The 25,016-nt window shown below is 43.1% G+C and overlaps 1 protein-coding gene across 1 annotated transcript in view; it reads right to left on the bottom strand.

The window, feature by feature from the left end:
- Positions 1-25,016, bottom strand: part of SPG7 (SPG7 matrix AAA peptidase subunit, paraplegin) — a 263,297-nt gene that overhangs the window by 76,826 nt on the left and 161,455 nt on the right. Inside the window, exons 11-12 of the mRNA XM_086945796.1 lie at positions 16,448-16,550; positions 6,717-6,827 (exon numbers count right to left, since the gene is read on the bottom strand). Of these exons, the coding sequence (XP_086801922.1) occupies positions 6,717-6,827; positions 16,448-16,550 (214 nt within the window). The remainder of the gene's footprint in view (positions 1-6,716; positions 6,828-16,447; positions 16,551-25,016) is intronic.

The following is a 25,016-nucleotide window of genomic DNA, read 5'->3' on the forward strand; positions in this document are numbered from 1 at the left end:
TACTGCATAGCTGACACGCTTGATTTTACTTTGAACCAAAATTATGACATTGCAGATGTCCCATCCTAGCCATTCCACTGGAGAGAGGCGAGGAAACAATCGGTTTATTCTGTGAACTGTTGTTGTTGATTTATGACTTTTTCCTTCAATCATTACACAACCATAGCTAATGGCCGTGTTCACACAATCTTGCTTTATTGTCATGTCACTTAAATACATTCATTAATGTGACTGTACAACAGATACGACATGTAACGTTTATCCTGTGCCATGACAATGTTATTTACTCATAATGTGTACATGCCAAAATAAAAGAAAATTCAATAAAAGATATTTAAAAAAAAAATATATGACTGCATATTAATATTAGTATGCACTAATTCACTGTCCGGAATCCAAAAATGTTTGTATGCTGATCTAGTTGCAAGTTCACTATTCTGGAGTAAGATCGACTCAATAATCTTAGGCAGTGACTCAGCACTATAAAAGATAAAAAGCCTGCAGCCAACTACTTCTGTTAGGGAGCATAGACATTTTTCTTAAATATTCCTGTCTCGTGTTCAATCTGCATAAGTCAGTATCATTACTGGTTAAAAAGACAAAAGTTACTTACCTGTAAGAACAAGGGTAATTACCTATAATGATAGTTCTCCAGTCCTGGCATCTTTCAGAGGTAAACATGCTTGAATCATCTCCGCTGTCGAGATGGAAGTCCCACAGTGCCATTTCAATAGCAGCATAGTGTTAAATATAGCCCAGAAGTTGTAAACATTGTCATGTGAGTAGTCTACTCACATCATCAAAAACTTCAGCCAATCATCATCAAGCAGAGTGATGGCCACACTCTGTACAGGCCACCATTGTTCAGATTTCAGAGCTCTAGAACGAAAGACTCTCAGTTTAGGTGAACCTCTAGAAAGGAAGAGGGTGGATCGCATGTGGATCTATAGAAGATGCCAATAATGGAGAAGAACCATTACTTCTACCATTAGGTAATTAACTTTCTCCTTTTTAGGTTTCGCCTGGGGCACGGAGCTTTAGCTCCGCCCCCAGGAGAAATCTTTAGTTTTCAGTATGGGGGACTTGAATCCGCCCTCTGTTCCATTGGCTAGCTCCATAAATGGAGGCTAGCCATTGGAACAGAGATCTGTCCGTCATTCACGGACCAGATTCGTGGGCGTTCCTGCATTTTTTTCCCTCTCCACCCTTTTTGCATCGTCATTGGGTGGTGGGCGGAGTTTCAGTTTTTTTTTGTGTGTTTGTTTTCCTCATTTAATGCCGACCACGGCCGCCGGAAGAAGTCCAAGTGAGTGCGTTCCTTTCCGCCCCTCCCGCTGTCCGTGTCTTTCCCGCCCTCCCTCCCGCTGTCCGTTCCTTTCCCGCCCCCCCCTCCTCCCGCTGTCCATGCGCCGTTCCACCCACCTCTGCCTGAACCACGTAGCCTCCACGCTTCCCTGGTCCCCGAGAGAAACAGCCTACAGCCCGCGCCCTCCAGCCGCTCCCGCACAGCGCAGCTCATGGAGGAGGATGAGGTGATCCTGCGCCGCCTGTGCAGCCCCCGGGAGTGCGGGTCGCCTTTGCGAGCTCTGCTCTCCCGCACGGCCCAGCGCAGGGCCGGTTGGACTTTTCGCAGCGCGCTGGCCTGTTTTCGACACTGCCGCAGGTTCTCCGAGACTGCGGGGCGGAGCCCTGTGTGAGGGGGGCGAGTCCGACTTCGAACCCCTGAGTCTTGCTGTTCTGCCCGAGCTTCTGCGGGCTCTGCCAGAGGAGAACGAGGCGCTGCGGCGGGAGTCGGTGCACGCGCTGCAAGTGTGCCTTAAACACAGCCTGCGACCACAGGACTTACTACGAGCACTGGTGGAGCACGGTCTGGAAAGCTCCGAGCCCAGTGTCCGCACCTCAGTCGCCCTGCACCTTCCGAGCCTTCTCACCCTGGACCTGGTTGGTCTGGACCTTGGACCCTCTGCAGCCAAATGTGCTTATTTTGTATGAAATCAATTTATTTTTGATCATATGAAAACCTTATATTTATGCAGAGGAACCACCATGGCAAACTTCATTATTTGTGATACTTTGCTCCTTTATTTAAAAAGCCCCATGTGCCTACAGACTGTGCGTGCAAAGGGCTGGGTATTATGAGCTGAGTGGGGGACCTGGGTCGCAAGAGGTTAATCAAGGTAGTGGGTATAGATTCGAACAAGGAGAACTTCTGGGCACAGAAGGGTTCTTTGGGAGTACCAGAGAGAACATTGCTGGAGAGGTCGGAGGACGGAAAAAAGAGTCCAGAGATGAGCGAATCTGTTTGCCCTAATAGGGGCAGGGGAAGCATGGGCATTGGGTCAGCAAGTCACAGATTGATTCTCAAGCCCAGCCGGAGATGAGGACTCTAGAGTGGATAGGTTTAAGTAAGAGTTCAAGGCATTGTGCTATATGTTTAATGCCAAACATGGCTTGGCGCCTCCATAATGCAGGTTCTGGTTGGTTACTCCTATTCCTCTACTAGCCTCCCTAGAGATCTTTGAGCATTGCGCTATTTTCCATACCCAGTATTTGTTTGATTTGTATGAACTGCTGCTCCTTTGCCTATGAGTTCCTGAACTGTGGAACTCTTGGACTGCCTTTCTTAGGAACTGCAATTCCTTACTTGCTTTTCGCAAGAACTTGAAGACCTGATTATTCTAGTGGCTGGCCTGGGGACAACTTATCTGCTTCTATTCTGTGCCGGGAAAACTCTTAGGGTATCTGTGCGCACTACAAATCTTTCAAAATAAAATAAATTAGTCAGGCAATAAGGTGGGGTAGGGGGATGTACGTTTTTATTGTTCATCACCTTCTTGAGGATAGGGAAGGTCTCAGCCTCTATTGCTAGTTTGTCGTTTGAGGATTGCATTAGAATGTTACTATTGTATAGAGAAATTGTAACGTCCGCCCTGCAGCAGGGCGAAGGAGTGGCCGATAATCTGAGACCATGAGGTGTTTTCCTGGTGTAGGTGATTTGAAGCATGGAATATATGATAGTCTTCCATTGTGCACGTCTTTTTGATGTCAAAATTAGGTAAATGGTTAATGTACTCTTGTTAGAACAGAAGTATGGGTCTGACATGAGCGTTTCAGGGTGAGTTTTGCGTCTTTTTGATGCAGTTTTGGACAGATTGGGAGGGTATGTGGGCTGTGTGGGCTGTGAGCTGTGTGGGCTGTGAGAGCTGTGTGGGCTGTGAGAGCTGTGTGGGCTGTGAGAGCTGTGCGGGCTGTGAGAGCTGTGTGGGCTGTGAGAGCTGTGTGGGCTGTGAGAGCTGTGTGGGCTGTGAGAGCTGTTGGCAATGTAAATAACAATGCCATTTATTTATAAGTAAAAAAAAAAAAAGAAATGTCATGAGCAATGCCAATAGCTCTAACTTTTCCAAAGGCGAAACCATTGCATTGTAAATGCTTGTTCAGTATTGGACCTCTTTAGATTTGCATGCTTGAATCTGAATACCAAGCAGTACAATTTGTCCAACGCATTGACAAATAGCTGAGGGCGGGTAATCAAGATATGGCTCACCTTACGGAAAACATATGTAATACTGCATGCCCCACTGCACATCTCTCTGTATGGTCATTTCTAGACAATAGTGCTGAGTAAAGGTATGTCTTTTCTTCCACAATGCTGCCCTGCATATGTCCAACAACAAGACTCTAGAGAGCAGTACTGTTAACAATCCAACACTTGTAGATGAGCGTGCCGTGACTGTACCTTGTACGGCCTGCCATTTTTGTGTAGCAAGAAGTTGAAGCCGCTGCCAACAACCAGCCAACCCCTGGTAACAGATGGGTTGGTCTGTCTGTGGATTTCCAAATGCAACTTAACGCTGGTAAGAGCTTCTGAAACTTTTGGTTCTGTCCAGATAGAACTTCAAATATCTCTTGACATCTAGAGTATGCTTTCTACTACACTGGATGGAATAGGAAAGAATGTGTTTAGTGTTACAGGTTCGTCAAGATGAAAGTCTGTAGGGATTTTGGGTATAATTCCAGGAATAGTTGTTAAAGTAACTGTCATACCATAATTGGAGGAAAGTCAGGGCTTTAAGTGGGCCGGGTCTGCCTGGGTCTGAGCACCAGCAGTTATTTTCAGGGGGCCTAGAAACAGGTCTCTATCAGATCTATTTTGTGTGCGAAAATAAGACTACATGTTTTATTGTTTTTTTTAATATATTCATGGCAGTTAGCTAGCTGGTGTGAACCCTTTTTATCATGACGGCTTTCTCCAGAATCCACAATACGGTTGCAGCATGCATGTGCGGTGCGTCTTCATTGACCCCCCCCCTGCACTTGGGATGGCAGGGCCGGTTCTATGATTTGCGGGTCCCTGGGATAAAAGGGAATGTGCGAGGCCCCTCTAATTTACTTAAGTGACCTCTTGCAAGGAAACCATTCAGATACACTGTGGGAGGTCCATTGTACAGGATTTTAGCGCCCCCACAGTTTTAACTTTCAGCCCACAAGCAATTCTCAGACCTTCAGCCTGATGGGTGTAAGAATTGCTTGCGGGCAGAGAGTTAACACTGTTGGGCCTCCAGCAACGTCTCTGAATGGTCTCTTTTAAATTGGGACAAAAGGAAGTGTCTCCCTCCCCTGGGCCTCCAGAGACCATCTCTCAAAGGTCCAGGGAGGGGACCCCTCCCTTGGACCCTAATTGCAAGGAGACAAGGAAACAACAGGGCACAAAGCGCCGGCTTTGTGGGGGAGAGAAAGCAGGCAGCGAGCAGCCCACTGCGGCTCCTCTGGGTACACATCACAGTCCAGCTTCAATTATACTATTATGAAAAACTAATAGTGCGAGCCGAAATATATATATATATATTATCACTTAATTAGGTGAATATGGGGAAGAGAAACGGTGGTACGGATCACATAAGTAGAAAATATGCACACAAAAAGCAACAGTAGCTCTAATCAGCCTATATAATTGGCTGAAAACACTATTGTATTATGGAACAACCCCAAAACTAGGAAATGTTAGCTTCTAATAGGCTGGGAACTAAGAGTACCAATTAAGACACTGCATCTTTAAGAATTACACAGTCAGGCAGCCTTCCTATCATGCAGAACAGGGTCAGTGAGACTGTTTTTTTTTTCGTGCTCCCCAGAAAAAGATCTTCAAACATTCTCACCTTTTTTCATGATCTTTTTTGGCTGAAAATCTGTGCTTTTTGTGGGTTTGTTTTATCTTCACTCATCATTGGACTTTTTCTTTAGCTTCCTATGTTGTTTTGTGAGAAATGCCTTCTTTTCCCTCTACTTTCCCAAGAGGTTTAACTCTTCTCAACTTTTCCATTAGCTTCATGCCAGCTCTCTTTGATCGATGTCCTTCGTGTACAGGTAAGACGTCCTGAAAGGATGAACATGTATGTGTAGTCTATCATAGGGATTCTCACTCCATCATGAAGTATAAAATCTGCTGTGAGATGATTTAAAGGTGCCCCAGAGACAGGGAGAATGTTTGCTTCAGAGCAAAGCAAGAAGAAATGGGCCGCTCTTTCTTGCGGTCCACTGCTTCCAGAAGGGCAAGGGGGCTTTCAATGTCTTCCATTACCCGTGGTGTGACAAGTCTCATTCCCCTTTAGGACCTTGGGCCAATCCACAAGTCGTGAGTTCTCCCACTGTGGCTTGACATTGAGGTTTACAATGTTGAGGTGCTCAACGTCACGGCTTTAACGCTGAGTAACTACCTCATTTAGTCCACTGAAGGGACACTGAATGAAGCACACAGCCAACTGAAGAGCAGCTTTGGCTTAAAATGTACCTTTTCCCTCCAGTCATCAGTCAAAGCACCCTTGGGTTTTATCCTGATCTTAGTGGGCTTTCCCAGGCAAGTAGTGTAGGCAGGCTGATCAGACCCAGTCAAGCTAAGCTGAAGATTATAGTTAAATAAGTCAAGAGAAACAGCTCTGGGTGCTAAGAGACAGCATGCACAACACTAGAAAGAAGGATCTGCTTTAGAGTTCTATAAAAAAAAGGGGCAAGAATAATTTCTGTACCCCAGAAAACAGGTGCAGTTTAGGAGTGTGCACAGTAAAAAAAGAAACTGATGTGTTGTCATGTCTGTCACATATGAGGCAAGCCTGAAAAGGAACCACCATTTTGGGTAACTCGCACAATGAACCCTAGATGAACATAATTCCCAGCACATTAGTTACTGAACACCTTCTAAAAACACACACACAATAGTGCAATGGTCGGACCTTTAAGATCAGCAGGCATCTTCCACACCAGGGGGGGGGGGGGGCAGTTATAAAAGTGTTTCCCCCCAACTATAACCAGCTGTCTTATATCTTGCTTGGAGAAGCAGAAGCCAGCCTCACTAAGTCTGAACCGAACTAGGTTAGTGAATGGCATCATTGATTTTCTGACTGGGGGAAAGCTATGACCGACAGAGTAGCACAGGTTTTCAAGACCTCAAAAGAACATTTGTAATGGTAAAGCTTGCCTATGCATGGGTTCTCACATTAGAATTGCAAGAGTAGATGAGATTGCTATGGGGAGGAGAAAAACACTTGATTGTACAGTGTAATGGCTACTAGATAGAAGACATATCACTTTGCAGGTTTTTTAACACTTCATACTTCGCAATGGCAAATAAAAAAAAAATCATACAGCATATCAAAGGACTGCGACAGAGGTGACTACAATGGGGCAGTCACCATAAAAGTGAAGGATTGCCCAACACTCACCTGCAATAACACGTTCCACAGCATACTCGAAGTTTAAGGTGTCAACAGATTTAAGTCCCTCCCTGGCAGCGTGCAAGGCAGCTTCATTGCAGATGTTGGCAATGTCTGCACCTATGAAGCCAAATCACAGGGTCATGAAGTCCAATCCATGCCAATACATTGACAAATGGCATATCACACAGGGTCACTTCTGAGAAAGGAGAAATCTTGGTCGAACCCCAACTAAAAGGTTACAAGGTGGTTTTCTAAACCTACACAGTGACTGAATACTTGGAAACTCAGCCAAGATTGAGCTCTGGCCCACTCAGAATAGACTAACTAAGGTGACCAGAATGTGATCAATGCGCTTCCTTCCTGAAATCCTATACACCAAATAGAGGACAATACATCTGATTTTTGTACTAAAACAATTAAGTCAAAATGGCCATGAAATAAGTAAGCAGTCACAGTAGATCCCAAAACTACACATTCATATAAAAGGGACTGGTGAAGAGTTAGGCTAGATTAGAGTAGGTATTTTCTGAAAGAATGAGGGCACCTATATTTGATATCTGTTTCTACACTACAAGGCTCTCTACACATTAGCCACATTCTGAGAAAAAATAGGTTAATAGAGCCAGAATGAAATATTTTAGATATAGCAACAATGTGAGACATTATGGAAAGAGGAGGTGCAACTTGACCAAACTGTACACTAATCTTTACCTATTGAAGGTGAGATGCGTCTTTACCTACATTAGAACTGAAGTGAACTTACCTCTAGTAGGGAAGACTAAAAACATACTTACTTGTAATACTAGTTTTCACTAACAGGTATATAAAAACAAGTTACTTACCAGTATACTGTGGTTCTCCAGTATTGATATCTTTCATAGATTCACATGGTTGAATCATCCCCGTCGTCATGGTGGGAGGGCCATGGTAAGAATAATAAAATTCTAGGACATAAGCACTGGGAATCACACTGAGAACATTAGTCCTTGCTAGCCAAATCACTTTGTTTTAATGCATCCAAAACTTCAACCAGAGTAGACCCCGAAGCACTCATCCCTGCAGAGCCGCCATACCTCTGTTTTCAAGGAAGAGTGTAAATCAAAGAAAATAAGTATAGAGAGTGATGCGTCTTAACAGGTGGAGGGAGAGTCAAATGTGAATCTATGAAAGAAATCAATATTGGAGAACCACAGTGTAACTTGCTTTTTCTCTAGTATTGTATCTTTCATAGATTCACATGCTTGAATCAGACTACCAAGTAGTACCTAAGTAAAAATGGTGGTGGGTTTGACAAACCATCCAACCATGGAAGTGAAATAAATTATGATCAATCTAAATAGCATGAACATACCATAAAGATGTGGCACGCGTTACAGAACATAATAGAGACATACTTGTGCAAAAACCATCAGACACATACCGTATATGACAAAACCAAAAATTTGTGCACCTTAATGAAACAGGCGACGTAATACTGCCTACTCAACCACAACATCCACCTTTCTCAAGATATCCAGACAATAATGTTTTGTGCGGGCATTAGCCCACATTGCCGCCCTGCAGATTTCTGGCATCAATACACCTTCAAACAGGGCTGAAGAAGCAGCAACCTTTCTTGTAGAATGTGCTTTCACCTTTGCAGCCAATGGTCTTCCTGCAAACTCATGACAAAAAGTGAAGGCCACAGAAACCCAACAAGCAATACTTGCCCATGATAATGCTTGGCACTTTCTCGGTGGAGCAAATGAAATTGGGAATTGATAGGATTTCCTAAAAGTCAAGGTAGAACTCGAGACAATGTCTGACATCTAGAAAGGGTAAGGCCCTCTCTGCTGCAGACGTTTTCGGAATAATGCAGGTAACAACAGGTTTGTTTAGGTGAAACAAGGTTCTCACTTTCGGAATGAATTTAGGATTAGTTTGTAAAATGACTGTCATCCCAAAACTGTAAGTATGGCTCATGAATTGTCCAGGCGTGAATCTCTCTTATCCTTCTGGCAGAAGTAAGTGCCAATAGAAAATCAACTTTCCATGGAACACATTTCATGTCTGCTTCATGAATTGGTTCGAAAGGACTTCTCATGAGCTAAGGCAAGACTGTGTTGAGTTGCCATACCACAGGAGGAATCTTCAAAGGAGAGTAGACTCTAAGGAGGCCTCTCATGAACCCTTAAATTAGTCTGTTGGACCATAACGAGAGCTCCCCCGTTCACCTCCGAAATCTGGAAACAGCCACCAAATTGAACCTTAAAGAGGAAAGCGCAAGCCCTGATAATGCAAGATGTAGCAGATAAGGAAGTATCTGCTCTGGATAAGAAGAAAGTGGATGCAGATTATTAGTTTTACCCATCAACAAAATCTTTTCTAGTTTGTCGCATGGCATTTACTTCTGGTGTGCGCATGAGTGTGCTGGAGAATCATTCTGCAATCCTCTTGCAAGTTTAGCGTCTCAAACTTATTGTCGTGAGGAGCCAAACTGACAAGCTGAGCGAACGTATCTGTGGATGGACCACCTGGCCCTCGTTCATGAGGAGAAGATCTTCCGTTGGCAGGAATTGAATAGGAGGACAGCCCAATATGAAAAAAAAATGTGAACAAGTACTGCTGGAGCTATCAAAAGGAGGAGACACTGTTCCGGTTTAATTTTTCGAATCACTTGGGGAATCAGCGGAATATGTGAGAAAGCGTAGGCATACATTCCTGTCCGAGCCAGCTGGCATGTTTCTCTCTTCTACTTAAGGAATGCACCCATTAGTTTTCCACTCCCAGGACGTGTTCCACTCTCAGAAAGATGTTGTGGAAATTCAACCATGCCCAAATTAGCTGAGCTTGAGCAGACAAGATCTGTGATCTTGTTCCTCCTTGTTTGGTGGGATCGAACATCGTTGTGGTATTGTCTGTTCTTACCAACACTGAGGAATTGCAGAGTCTAGGAAGAAAAGACTGGAGGCCCAGGAAAACCGCTTTTAATTCCAGAAGATGTATGTGCAACAATGCCTCCTTTGCAGACCATCTTCCATGAATCTCCAAGTCCTGCCAATGAGCTCCCCGGCCTTCCAGGGAAGCATCTGTTGCCATAATGATATGGGGCTGCACAGGAAAGAACGATAGGGCCTGAGAGATATTTGCTGTGTCCTTCCACCAAGCCATCGCTAACTTCATAGTCTAAGTAATCAATATTGTATCCCTGAATGTTCCCCAACAATGAACCCATTGATTTTCAAGTTTCTTGCAAAAGTCACTTGCGGAGATGACAGTTTGGTATCAACAGGATGCCAAGTAGCATCATTCCCAATACTGACTTGTACTTCCGGACACAAATAAACCTTCTTTCAGAGAGGGAAGCCATTAATGTCCTGAGGCGATGAAAGCCTTGGAAACGTTCATATCCAGAATTGCTCCCAGAAACACTGCCGACCTGGATGGGGTTAAAGACTATTTTTCTTTGTTCAGCTTGAGGCCTAGGGTCCTGAAGAGGCACAGACAGATCCAAGTATACTTGCTTGCAGAGCGAAATGTGGGAACCTTTATAAGCCAGTCGTCCAGGTACGGGAACACCCAGTGCCCGTTTCTCTCCAAAAAGGCCGCCATTGGGGCCATGCATTTCGTGAAAACTCTGGGAGCCGAGCGTAGCCCAATAGGAAGCGCTTTGAATTGGTAATGGCTTCCTGCCACCTTGAACCTTCAAGATTTTCAAAGCCTTCCGTGTATGGTGATATGAAAGTACGCATCTAGGAGTTCAAGTGATGTCATGTAATCCCCTATATTTACAAGTTGTAGAATCTCTTATAGGGACAGCATCCTGAAAGGTTGTTTCTTTATTAATTTGTTTAAGAGCCTCAAGTTCATCACCTGTTTCCATTTTCTGGATTTCTTTTTGATGAGGCAGAAGTTGAAATAAACACCTGTGTTACATTGAAGTAACAGGACTTCCTCTAACTCATTCTTGGAGAGAAGCAAATAAATCTCCTGCTTCAGCAAAGGCAGATGACGATGGGATGTCCTGCAAAGGGAAATAGTGGGAGACTTTTAAACAAAATTCCAGGGTGGGACCATACTGAATTACATCCAACACGAGATGCTCTTCCTTTGAGTGTCAAATTTGCAAAGGGGATTTCCAAATTGGTTTTGAGGCGGGATTGAGGTGACTGGTGTCTGCGAAATATCATTGGCACCTAGAGGTGTCCTGGGATTTTCCTTCTGCCGCAGGACGTCTTCGTGAGGGTTGTCGAGCGTACAACAAAGATGTTGCCGTTCCATATTTTTGCTGAGAAGAGTACTGCGATTGATACCCCCGTGGATATGGTTGGTACCTATTCTGCTGGTAAAGTACACTGTGGAAGAGATATTTATGGCAGCATCAATAATTTCCAAAGAGGCTTTCTCACTCTCTTGAAAAATCTCCTTCGATTCCTTTATCCTCTGGGAGATATTCCAGTATTACCGACATGTCAGTCGACATCTGATGGTCATATCTCCCCAAATGGCCAGTGCATTAGACACCCTAATAGATGTTGCTGCCATAGCGGAGAAGCGCTTACCGATGTTATCTAACCTTCCACTCTCTTTACACGGAGGGGCAGAGCAATGAGTAGAAGGGTTCTTAGAGCGCCGTAGGGCTGCCTGCATAATTACAGAGTTAGCATGCAGATGACCAGTGAGACATGTTGGTGAGTTGACTGGTTCTTCATAAGTTTCAACCCTTCCTGCCATATACTCCACTATGGGGAAGGATCGGACTGATCGTTGAACCCAAACCTTAAAATCATAAAGGAAGCATTCAGTTTGCTTGACAGGGGGAGGCAAATCTAAGAGCTTGGATGCTCTTTTGAGGAGCTCATGAAAACCACCAAAATACACTGGATGTGAATCAGCCGGTACTGGTAAAGGTGAAGCATATAATGAAGCCACATACTCATCCTATCCAGGGTGATCATTTGCTGATCCTGAAAGAATCTCGCCCTCCTCTGGCTGGTGATCCCCATCACTTTCAATAAAGTGATCCCTTATTGTAATGGGAAGCAATGTTCTTTTTTCCTTTTGCTGCATGCCGAGAGGAGCTTTTGAAAGGCATGCTACCTCTAGAGCCTTTCAACATCCGCAGGGAAGCTCATGGAGTCCACTGCTGTTCAACGTCTATGTTACCGAGCTTGCATTACTGGTCAGGGATTATGGCTTCTCTTTAACATCGTACGCAGATGATTCTCAGATTGTGGTTGCAGCTCATAAAAACAGAGCTCCCCAGCGGTGCAGTTTCATAACTGCATGGCCGCCATTAACATCTGGATGAGCAGTCACTGTCTTAAATTAAACTCTGAGGAGACGGAAGTGTTGATTTTTGGCAATCTGCAACTTTCCTGGAGCAATCTCTGGTGGCCTGTGGAAATGGGCCTGCCGCCCATCCCAACGGCAAAGACAAAAAATCTGGGCATCTTGATAGACAACAGGCTGACGTTTATCCCTCAAACCAATGCCATTGTGTCTGCTTCTTACTTCCTGATAAAAAAAAATCAGGAAGGTTCTTCCCTATATCCCCGAGGAAACCAGGAAAGTGGTCATCACCTCCCTGATACAGTCCAAATTGGACTATTGCAATGGGCTTTATTGGCTTCCAGTGGTGCAACGGATCAAATTTAAGGCGCTTTGTGTGGCCTTTAAAGCTCTGACACAGAAGGGTCCGCTGTTCCTGTAGGAGCTTTTCGTGTGGTACCAGCCAGGTAGATCATTTCGCTCTACGGGTGCATATGGAACCTGTGTCTTAACAAGTCTTCAAATTGAAATCCGAAGAATATGGGAATAAAGACTACAAATTGAACTTGGACTTTATGGAACACTGATTTATGGACCATTACTGAAAAAAAATATTGGTTGTAATATATAGATATTGGAGTTATTGCTCAGGGAATCCGAACAAAAAACCTACAAAATAAGAGCATTTTCACTGTTTGCACTGGGCGCACTTTGAAGAAGGTGCGCCCGGTGTAAACAATGAAAATGCGCCCTATTACGATGAATGTGCTGCCCCCAGGTCAGCCGCAAACTCGTGCTTCTCTGAGGGCAGCACATTCAGGTGAAAAATGGAACGGTTGCTTTACAGCCGCTTCCGTGTTTACAGACAAATTAGGATCGGCTATTCAAACGTTCCTTGTTTCTACTTGTTCAAGTTGTATAAGAGTTCTCCTATTGTCGGTTTGTTTGACCTCCAACTTGGAAGTTATGGAGGAAAGGAAGCATTTTAAGGCTCACACAGCCCATTTTCAATTCCAGTAAAACTAAGTTGGAGGTGGATTCATTTGGTACCATGCTAAATATACTGGTGAGGATGCATGTGCAATCCAGAAGACCCTTCGCTTGACCTAGACTCAAAAGGAACTCTCTTCATTTTGTTTTTGGTCAGACACCCCAATAGAAGAGATTGAATACTTAAATTCAAGGTTTTAAACTTTACTTTTATCTTAATCTTCATCAAATAAATGTGTCATGAAGATGACCTTTTAAACAGCTAATAAGATTAAAACATTGACAATATAACAGTCAGACTAAGAGACTGTGTCTTGTAACCACATTAAGGGGACTGAGATTTGTCATTCGATTATTCTGTACACATGCACCAAAGCACTTTACTGGTCAATGTGTCACCGCTTTTAGCACCTAGTGCTTTATTCATCACATTCTGGAGTATTTTTTATTCCTGCTGATAATGATTTTCTACAGTAATTAGATGTCAGATAGCAATGCTTTAAAGCTTTCTTCTAATTTGCAACTGATGTGCCATAAATCTTGTATGTACTTATTTGAGTCCTTAGTGAACCACTGTTTGACATATATTTTAACTCAAGTTCCTACTAGGCTTATTGATTTACCTTTGTACTTGGTACATTTGTGGTAGAAGAGCAGCGTTTTGCCAAGGCCAAAAATGGGGTTAAACCCTTTCATGATGTCATCATAGATTCTTATAGGACACTATCATTTCTACCTAGAAGCGCAGATTTCTTGAAGCTTTTGTTAAAGTGAGCAATATATTTTATTTCCAACTGAGATCATTTTCTTAGTCTTCATATATAGGGTATAAGAAACACCTACAGATGTTTTTCATTTGCTTATAACCAAACTAGTGGATCAATCTGGCTACGAGTTGTTTCTCAGGAAACTATGTTGTTTTGGAGACATACATTTTGACTAATACAAGACACAATTGTGATTGAAGTCAGAAAGTTCTCATGGCAAGACTTGTGGGGAAGGAAAACAATCTGCTTATCTTTTTCCCTATTTAGTGAGCCCAAGCCTGGCTCAAAAATCAACAAACCTTTTTCTGCTGACTGCCAGTATTCCTTAAACCCACAGCTCTAGATATCTTTGAAGGTTTGAGTAGATATCTTATATACATCGTCTTGTAACAGTATGGCATACTTGAGCAATGGAAACACACATTAAAGGCATCAGGATCCTTTCCGAGCCTTCTTTCTCTTACATGAAAGGAATTTCCCCAAAGGTTAATTTATTCTTATATAGAGTACCAGCAAACATAAAATAAAGAAGAAACAAACCCCTGTTCTAAAACAATCAAGGATTTCAACTAGTGTCCAAAAACACTGAACAATTCTCAACCTCATTTTTCTTGAAGGAAAAGAAAATGGGCAGAACCTAGTACTAGGGGGATCCTACTCAAAGAAGCCGACGCAAGAATTGGCTTTCCATTGCCCCTGATATGCATCCTGGGTCACTGAAGCTGCTCAGTCCCTACATTGATGAGTGTTCAATTTCCTCCCAAAAAGGGTGCTGCTTACCGGATATTCATGTGCTTGAATTTTTCCTTTCTTCTTGTAGAAACTAAAGTAAGTGGCCTATTTACTAAAGTCAATGGGATATTTACCTGGAGGATTTGCTTAATTCGTTTTTTTGTGTCATAATTTTCTAATTCGATTACTTAAAAACAAGCACATCAATTTATTTGATGTTGCCTTTAACAAAGCAATTCATCAACAACCCAAAACATTTTTAAAAGAACCAGACAAATGTCCATGAACCCCCACACGCGCCAAAAAATGTTGCTGTTTATATACATGAAGATCCGTTGATAGGTATGTGTGTTTGACTCCAGTAAGTGGAGTATCTTTATCTCGAGTAGGAGAGTCAGATCTTTACCTTGAGTAGGAGAGATATTTCTTCACCTCTAGTAAGGTCTATGCTACTAGAATAAAGAACCCACCCCTCTTGCCTAGAATTAGAGGTGGGGGGATTACCTCCAGTAGGAAAGAGAGGTCCTCACCTCTAGTCGGAGACATGTGTGCTTACTTCTAATAGTGTTCAAATACTTCTTATGCAAGGATTTTCAATTGCCATGAAAACACTTACACTCTACTCACTGAAAGCACTGACACCACACTAAGATAATAGGCATCTATCTTGTAAGGTCAACATGAGGACGTTCTTACTAAATGTTATCTATAAACATTTCACATGTTCATTGACAACTCGTACCAAGTAACTCCCTCTCCTTGACTCAGTGCTTGGTTTCAAATTCCTCCTTTGCATCTCTCCTCTTTTACTCTCCCTTCCATTAAGGGTCAGACACATGTTTACCCGAGAAATGAGTTTGAATATCCTGGAGGACAAATATATAATATAAAATATAATATAATATAATATAATATAATATAATATATATATATATATATATATGCTTCAAAAGCTCGCCTCCTCCACAACTTCACCACGGACTTGAAATGAGATGGGGCAGACCCAATTTGGTGCTTCTTTTTAATTTATTTCATATGTGCCACCATTCATCACGACGCGTTTCGGCAGATCCCTGCCTTGATCACATGCCAACAATGTTGTGAGACATACCTCTTTTTAAAGTGACAGTGCTTGGATAGACATAAAAGAAATACTTGTGATTTATATAGTTAAAAAAAATTTAGAACAACAGACAACTGGCATGGACTGAAAATTTCACTTTTGTTCTTGTTGTGGCATTTCTCCATGTGGTAATTTGAATAAAGACATGTGACTTGTTTTAAATTTAAGACTCAGCGTGTGTTTGGCACTGCTGACAGGGTAATTTGAATCTTGGACACCCAGCAAAGAAAAACTTTGAACAGAAGAATGACTACGGGGGAAACAAGGTTGCCAAACCAGTGAACTGCTATCAGAAGTGGATAGGGTCCATAAAAAAGCTCCACCGATGACCATCTACTTTGACCTATACAAGCTAAGATCTGGGATAAAGGGTAAATCAAGGTAGATCTTCTTTTTGTCACTTAATTTGTGTGTGAATGATGAAACTCTTAGTTATGACTACAATTAGCATGGAATTTGAATGTCGGAGAGATGGACCAAATGCTTTAATTTCATCTTCTCTGGACAACAATTGAGCTAAGAGACCACAGCCACATGCGTGAGGTGAAGCTTAGTTAAAGGCATAGGAAATCTCACCAAACACATATCCGTATTTCCCATGGAAAATAAAAAAATACTAAACACAGGAAACTAAGATGAAATTGCTGTAGTGGACCTTTGAAAATATATTGGAAGCAAATACATTTAGGCCCACTAACCAATCGAGAAGTAGGTATTACGAGCGAAGATTAATTAATAGGGTGTGCTGCTGAATGCAAACAAAATGAACCTTTCTGGTTGGCTGAACATGAACAACTATTTTCTCAGTAATGTTAAAGTTATGGCAATATAACAAATGAGGAAAATTAGTAGACCATTGAAATACCCATTCATACCACTGAAGCCTGGTGTGAGCTCTGCCAACCGCTGAGAATAAAAACTGCCCGGCTGAGTCATCTTCAGTCCCTTCAAATGCTGCTCGAAGATTTCTCTTCTCTCCTATAAAACAAAAGATGAAATAACAGTAGCCAGGGATTAGCATGGATAGAGGCATTGTGATCACAGAAAAAACTTTGACAAAGGTAATGTGCTTAATAATCGCTAGAGTTAAAGGTAGGATGCCCATTGTCAGAGCAAAAGGCAGACCAGTCATGGACTGCCAGAGATAACTGTGCTTGCAGTAATACACCAACAGAGGCAACCTCACGGCTAGATATTGCACACTCTTATACAGTTACGGCAGAATGACGTACGCTCTTTGAATATCAGACCAAGAGTAGAATGCACACAAAAAGCAACAAGGGTATCCAAGATAAGAGATAAGGAAAAGTTACCTGTAATCCTAGCCCTTGAGCTAAAGAGAGCACTCGGCGATGTTCAAACCTTCCGGTAATATAGGCCTAATTGCAGCTCGCTTTCCTCATTCCATTTATATTTGCCATTTCCGACGAGTTTCGAGGCCAGCACGCCTCTTACTCATGGACTGCTTCACAGAGGCACAGAAAGCTCAACTTGTAAATCACTTCTCCATTTATTGAAATGAACATCCCTCAGTGGGCGTGGCTCAAGGGATTTGTTTTGGAATATCCCTACCTCCCTCCCTGCCTCCCTCCCTCCTTGGTGAAGCAATTATTGACCACTGTAAAACTTCCTGTCCGGGGAAGTGGACTTATGCGGATGAGGATTTGCCTAGAGGACAACTAGGATTATAAGTAAGTAAATTTCCCTTCCCTTCCAGGGTATCCTCAATAGTCATAAGCACTGAATAGAAGAGCAAAACCATCCCACAAACAGGCGGGCAAGAAATAAAACAGCTGCAGCAATCACCTGAAAAGGTTCCTCAAAGAAGCCTGACCTACTTGAGTATCCACTCTAGAGTCTGAATCTAGACAGCAGTGTCTAGTGAAAGTATGAACAGCTCTCCAAGTAGCTGCTTACATATCTCTGAAATTGGAATATTTCAAAGAACAGGTATGGTAACAGCCTTACCCCAAGCAGAATGTGATTTAAGCCTACCAGGGAGGGGTTTCTTTGCTATCTGGTATGAAAGAAAAATGCATGAAAAAACCCGCCTAGAAATAGATTGTTTAGAAGAATGCAATCCTATACATTTTGGAGCATAGTTTATGAAAAAGCGGTCTGACTGTCTTAAATCCTTGGTCTAAATAAAATGTCAGGACTCTTAACGTCCAGAGAATGCAAGGACTGTTCTGCTGCCATTGATGTATTAGGGGAAAAAGTGGGTTTGGAAAAAGACGGGGTAATGTGGAAATCCAAAACCACCTTAGGGAGAAAACTGGGGTGTGTTCTCATAACCACTCTATCATAGCTGCCAAGGTTTCAGATTGCTATGTGTGACATTTCCATAATTTCACAGTAATTATGAGTGAAACTTTCTCATGAAAAAGATGAGGGAAACAAATATCTGAAATTACACCCATTTGAGCAACGTGACTACAAAAAGAATTTTTCATAGCAAAGCAAGTCAGTGCAACAGTAGATGTTGACTTACACACTCTTCCTGCACGGGGTAACGTAGGTCTGAGACTGGCCTGATTCACCAAAGCACAGTAAGGAACTGTATGTGTTATAATCTGACTGTACAACCAGCACCAGCTGCCTGATCGCGCGCTGCCAAAAAGGAATTTGCTAATTAACACACACGCACAGTTACAGCGCACCTCCACACTAGTTTAAGGTGCATTAGTAGCACTCCCACTTTGACAGCGGAGGAGAGGCTATAATGCGTGACTTTCCATTTCAGTGCGGTGATGCAGACCACCACACTGAAATGAGATAGTGTCACGCCTGATGCGTGACACTTGGCAGGACTGCTATCACTATGGAATACTATTAATCGTTCAGTGTCGCATAGAGCCTGAATCTTACTAACTTTACGCACAGAGGTTATGACAAGTAGGAAAGCTGTTTCCCATGTAATATGTTGTAAAGTGGCTTTGTGTATGGGTTCATGGGGGGGGGGGGGGGCATTAATTTAGAAAGAACAATGGCAAGTTCCCAAGCAGGAGAAATAGACTTAACTGGTGGAAAAAACTTTGAAAGGCCTGCCACAAAATCTTTAATTACAGGTATTTTAAAAAAGTAGGTTTGTGATGGAGAATTCCTATAGGTTGTTATGCCTCAAGGTGAACTTTAATAGAAGAAAACTGTAAGCTAGACCATGCTAGATGAAGAAGATATGGTATCAGTGCATCGTCTTGACAGGAGGAAGGATTGTTGTTGTTCTGGATGCACCAAATGCAAAATCTCTTCCAATTGATAGCGTATGATTTTCTTGTGGAAGGATGCTTGGCTTCCCTCAGAATGTTCATGCACTCGTATGGAAGAGCTAGATGGCCATATTGTAGGAATTTAGAAACCAAGCAGTCAACACCAGTGATAGAAGGTTGTGGTGCAGAATTGGTCTTCCGAACTTGAACAGGAGATCCTGTCTGCATGTCAATCTTTTGTGTGGTCGCTTTGACAGGTGAAGATGATCTTTGAAGCACCACTGACAAGGCGATTCTGGTGCTACCATTATCACTGGGGGAATGAGAGGAATTGGGGACAATGCATACAGAAATTTCCCTGACCAATCTTTCAAAAGGGCACTCTCTTTCGACCACGGTTGGGAGAACCTGGATGCCTAGTCATGGCATTTCTTTTGTTTACGTCTGCAAACAAATCTATTTGCCAATAGCCCTACTCTGAAACAAAGACATTTTAGATGTTTTACTATTATTTGAAAACGTAGGCATCTTGGAGGTGTATTGTACATATCGAGCCTTCTTGGTAAAGTTGAGGATAGATCTGGTGTAATGCCAACATTCTGAACTTCTCTTTCATAATGTATTTGTTTAGTACTTGAGGATAGCATATGGGTCTGAATTCTTCTTTTGGTCCTTTCTTTGGCACCAAAAAATATCGGGAATTAGTTTCTGATGAGGAACCTCCTGCAACACATTCTTCTGAAATAGACTGTTAATTTCGCTTTGCAGTAGGTCTTTTTGAAAAAGCAATGTTTTCGATGATGGAACTGAAGGAGCAGGAGACCTGAAGTGAAGAGAATAACCATTTTAACAAAATTCAAGACCCATTTGTCTGTAGTTATTAAGCACCACTCTTCCAGATGCTTGCTTATACTTCTCCCCTACCAGAGTGAGAAACAGAGACAGAGGAAGTGAAGGCTCATTGCATTGCCTGAGGTTTTCCAGTGGATGCAGACTGCTGTTGTGTTCCCCTACCTCTTGATGGTTTTCGAGGGTGATAGGGCTATTTTGACTGCTGTTGGTGGTATTGGTGAGACCAATGAGGGGTTTGAACCCTCTGAGGAAAATATCTCCTATCGTATGGTCTGTACTTGATATGATATTATCTCAGCTTTTCTAGGTCAAAGGCCTTCAAGCTGTCAAACTCAGTTTTCAATCGGGAAATCTAGTCATCTGCATGAGACCCAGAGGGTGCTCCCTGAAAACGGCAAATTCAGAATAAGATGGTGGGCTCCTGGTTTGAGAGAGGCGAGCCTGAGCCAAGATGATCTACATGCACAGACCCCATGACAATATCCATGAGCAGCCAGATCGGATGTGTGAGTTGCTGCGCCTATGATCTGATTCCCCACTAGGCCACTTTCGTTCAAGATCTCTTGAAAATCTTGACTGTCTTTTTGGGGAGTTTTTTTGTAAATCTATGTAATGAATCCCTGAGATCTTCGCCAACAAGGCATAAGCACCGGCAACCATCATAGTCGCCATCATAGTCGATGCTGATGTTCTATACATATTTTTTCCAAGAGCACCAATTTTCTTACTTTCTTGATCTACAGGTACGGAAGATGTAGCAGCAACAGTGTAAGACTTCTTTGCTGTCCCTAAAATGACCGAACCCAGAGGATTTGCTCTAAAGAAAAGCCGGTCTTGGTCAGGTGGCTTTAATCTATTGAGAAGTTGAGAAGGTGCAGGCTTCATTGATGCAGGTAGAAGAAACAATTGCATCACAGATTCTAACAAGCTGGGAACCAGAGGGAGTAAAGGCGATGCTGGCATTCTTTGATGTAAAGTGTCAAATATTACAGAAGATGACATCGTAGGGATAGGTTTATCTATTTTCAACTTTGTTGCCCTGTTAAAAGTCAGAAGATCATCTACTGGAGAAACTCTTGGTGGGGGAGTATCTGAGTTGGTTAAAACAACTTCTGACTGACGAGCCGGTGGTGGTTGACCAAGATGGGGACTTTTTTTTAATCTTTCCCCAAAAACCTTTTATCACTGGGTTTGTGAAGAATGATCTTTGATTTGGGCCTTTACTGAAAGCCGTTACTGCGCAAGATCTTTGATCAAACAGAATTAAAGCTTGGACTCTGTAACAGATAAGGAAGGTTAATATTCTCCTGGCATGAGTGTGGGTGCTGACTGTTTTTAAGGTACCAAATCACAAAGCGTTTCCACTTGAAACCATAAGAACTTCTTGTAAATGGTTGCTTTGTTTCCTTAAGAATTTTCTTGAATGTTGGTATTTTAGTGTTCAAACTGTCTGTACTCAGGAGCCATGCTGCCAAATTCAAGGATTATACATTGGGATGATGGATCTTCCCTTTCATCCTGAACAGTAGACTATGGTTGTATAGCAATCTCTTGTGCTGTTTGAGCGCTATGATAAGTGCCTCTGGAAACCAACAGTCTTGGCAGCTGTGAGAGTCATGGTCGCATAATACCTTTGGAACTTCATGACTGAAGGTATTAGCTGTATCGATGGAAAAGCGTACAGCAATCAGTTTGACAAAGTCACAAAAAGAGCTCTGCCAATTGACCGCGAGTCCCACATTCTGGATCTTTACCTTGGGCATTTAGCATTTTCTCCAGCTTCGAATAAAGCCTTTATCTGGGAAATCACAGTCCTGAAAGAGTGAGCAAAACGTCTTGGTCTAACTCCCTGTCGAGATTTTCGTAGAAGTATTTGCGAAGGAGGTTTGCTTGGTGAGTCTGGAGGCCTGGAAGATGAAGCACTTTGAGAGTTCGATTCCTCACCAGAGGTTTCAATCCTGTTCCTCCCTGTTTGTTCAAGTAGTACATGGCATTATCCGCCTATACTCTAACTCAGTTTGTTCATAGCACTAGTAAGAAAGCTCTCAGGGCAAGGTGTTCTGCTTTGAGCTGAAAGAACATAAATGTGGTGTAGTAGTTGTTGTTGTGATAACCACTTGACCTTTGAGCTGTGAGATGGTCTAGGTGTTCTCCCCACCCTGTGAGATAAGTATTGATTACTAAGATCAAAGTTGATAGATCCAGTCTAAAGGGACAACCTTTAGAAAATCGGTTTGTTGATTCAGTCACATTACGTCTTTTCAGTCACTATGAGGTCTTCCAAGTATTGTTGCAGTGGTCTCAGGTACAGACAGGCATTGGGTACTAGAAAGACACAAGAGCCAATGGACAATAGCAGGGAGGAGACTTGCCTTACTGTCGGCTTTGTAGCATGTAACAACTAGGGAAATGTTTGGGAAACGGAACACACTCTGCCCCTCAGGAGGAAACACTTCTCCTTTGATGGTACTGCGCAATGCTCCCAGATTGTCTAGAATTTAGAACAGAGACATGATTCATTTTTCTAGATTGACACACAGACCAAGTCAGCCTAATAATGCAACAGTGAAGCAGAAGTCCTTTTGTGCTCGACATGCAGTGTGTGCTTTTATCGATCAGACATCTAAGTACGGGTCAAAAAGATGTTTTTCCTGAGATGGCCTCCAACCACTGCCATGCATTTTGAGAATGCGCTTGGGGCTGATTTGAGGCCAAATGGTATGACTTTGTACTGGTAGCAAACTTTGCCAACAAGAAATCTAAGACATTTAAAGTGTTTTATTGTGACTGGGATGTGCAAATAAGCATCCCAGGGATCAATATACATATCCGCTATCTTTTTATGAGCTGTGGGTAGATATGATTCTGTGATAACACCCTCAATTCTTCCCTTATAATGTATGTATTTGTTTGCTTCAGGTCTAACGTGTTTCTGAGTTCTGATATGGGGCCTTTCTTGGGTACCAAAAAAGTATCAGGAATGGGTGCTCTTTCCTCTTTGTGATGGAGAAACCGGCTCGATCGCATGTTTCTAGAAAAGCAATGTTACTACCACACGAAGATTGTGCAGCTGGTGTTGTGTTGCTCGTTTTGGTGGGACGGAGCGCAGAATACACTTGAACTGGATGTTGCAGCCTCTCTGAATAATCTTTAAGACCCATTTTATGTTGTAACTTTTCTCCACTCTTACAGGCGTTTTACCTTTATGCTCCTTCCCATCATATAGTTGAAAAGAGCAGATGGAGTGATATGCTCATTGTTTATTGTTGTAAGAGCATGATTTCCCAAGAGTGGAGCTTCCGTAAGGATTGTTGTGGGTGAGGCAGTCTATCACGAGTCAGTCTACGTCAGTACTGGGACTGATGATATTAAGATTGTTGCCCCTGAAATTAAGGTCATTAAGTGGGTTGAACCTTCTGCCACTGACGTTGCCTAGTGCCCCTGCGGAGTCATGTTTTTGTGCTCTAACTGTTGCTGCACCTATTGCTGCTGAACCACAAACTTTCAGCCCACGCATCCATCTTTTAGCTCTCCCTCTCGCCACCTGTATTGATGCCCCTGGTGTAAATTGATGCTTTCTATGCAGAGACTATACAGGAGTTTGGTTTTGGTTGCTAAAAAATACAGGATCTTGCTGTGCAGGTTTGTAGCTCTCAAGGAGGAGTGGAGTAAATTTCAAGGAGGAGTGGGGTCAATAATTTCAAAGAGGCTGGTGTTAAAAACTTCTCCTCTGCAATCATGGTGATCCCTACAACTAGTGGTAGAAGAGATTTTGGAGAGACCAAATGTTGTAATGTTTCCATCTTGACAGACTGTGGTTTGAGAACCCTCTATTTGTAGATTACGTTTCACTGGACCAATAAAAGAAACATCTAGAAAATCAAGATATCGTCAACAAGAGAAAAGCATACCGGGGAGGACAGAGGTGAGGTTGGCGTGCATTATAAATACGAGGTACGATATCTGGATGTGAGGGTGTTCTCTTGCATTTTCATAGGTCAAACGTATGTTCGTGGCAAAGTGTTGAAGGCTCTGATAATCTCTGAACCAGTGAGATTGGTGTCCCTTGTGGCAAAGGTGTTGCTGGAGCTGGTGGATTAATGACCTAGTGTGGCACCAGAGGTTCAGGCAGAGGTGGTAGATCCAGAGGCTGCAGGGGTTCATGCAATTGATCCTCTGATGGAATGACCAGTCTTGGCCTCACTGGAAAACTGGTTGTTCCATAGGGACAGCTGCCTCAGGGTGAGCAGAAGAGACATCTTCGATGTCTATCTCCTTGACATTAATATCATAGTTGTTTCCGGAGACAGACATTCTCTGTGCGGAGATATGATGGTGCCTTGATGTCGAAGTTTGTGCTGTGGAGTGTCTTTGCATCGAATGACAGTGTTGTGTGTTAACTGCTGCTGAATGTTTCATAATTGGTCAGTCATGCTCCGGGGTCAGCTTGCTCCACTGCTGGTGTTGTTGCCATCGAGGTGGAGGCCTTGAAGTAGAGGGAGAAGACATCGGGGGCGGCGATACCGTAGAGGTAGTAATCAGAAACTGGGTCTCGCTATCGATGCTGTTGGAACCAAAGACCAGAGCCTCTGCCCTACAAAGTTTTCTCATCAATAATTTCACTGCAAAAGTTGCAGTGATATTATCAATGATGTCATAGAAGAGTCATGAGTGATGTAATATGTGGGGTAATCAGCAGTGCATGACTAGGGCGTAAGATATGTCCTTATGGGACGAGTTCTACTTACATGAAATAACTATATTTATGAATCTGTGTTTTTTCTTAGCTTAAAACGTTATGTGGTTACTGAACATTTCACCTAAGTATGACGTTACCTTACCTTTTTTTTTTCCAGTAAATTTCGAGTTTGTTTTTAACGTAGAGTAATATTTTGATACCACAGTAACAGCAGAGGGTTTGCAGCAGGGCCTTACCTATGGCCAGGCCCTGCTTCCAACCAACGCAGGCAGCCCATGCTGCGCACGGCCTCTGGCCTTCTGCAGCGGGGTGCTGGCCACAGGAACTGGCCACTGGGGCAAACCCCTCGAGGTAGCTAACCACACGCTCCCCACTGCCTTTGGCCGTGAGCAGCACTGTGTTAGCTGCTGTGGCCAACGCCCCCACAACCAGCCAACCCCCATTCTACGCACGGCCAAACCAGGGGTTGGCCACAGGACTTTGGCCAGGCCCCGAGGCCAACCCCATTGCAGGCAGCCAACCCCATGCTACAGGTGGTTGGCCGCAGGCCCTGGCCGCAACCAACCCTCCAGCAGGCTGCCCACTCCATGCTACACACAGACTTTCATGACACAGCATAGGGTTGGCCTTCAGGCCCTGGGAACCCCATTCCCAGTGGCAAAACATATCAAGGAGAGAGGTGTA

The sequence above is a fragment of the Lissotriton vulgaris genome, chromosome 12 (genome assembly GCF_964263255.1).
Source record: "Lissotriton vulgaris chromosome 12, aLisVul1.2, whole genome shotgun sequence".
NCBI lineage: Eukaryota > Metazoa > Chordata > Amphibia > Caudata > Salamandridae > Lissotriton > Lissotriton vulgaris.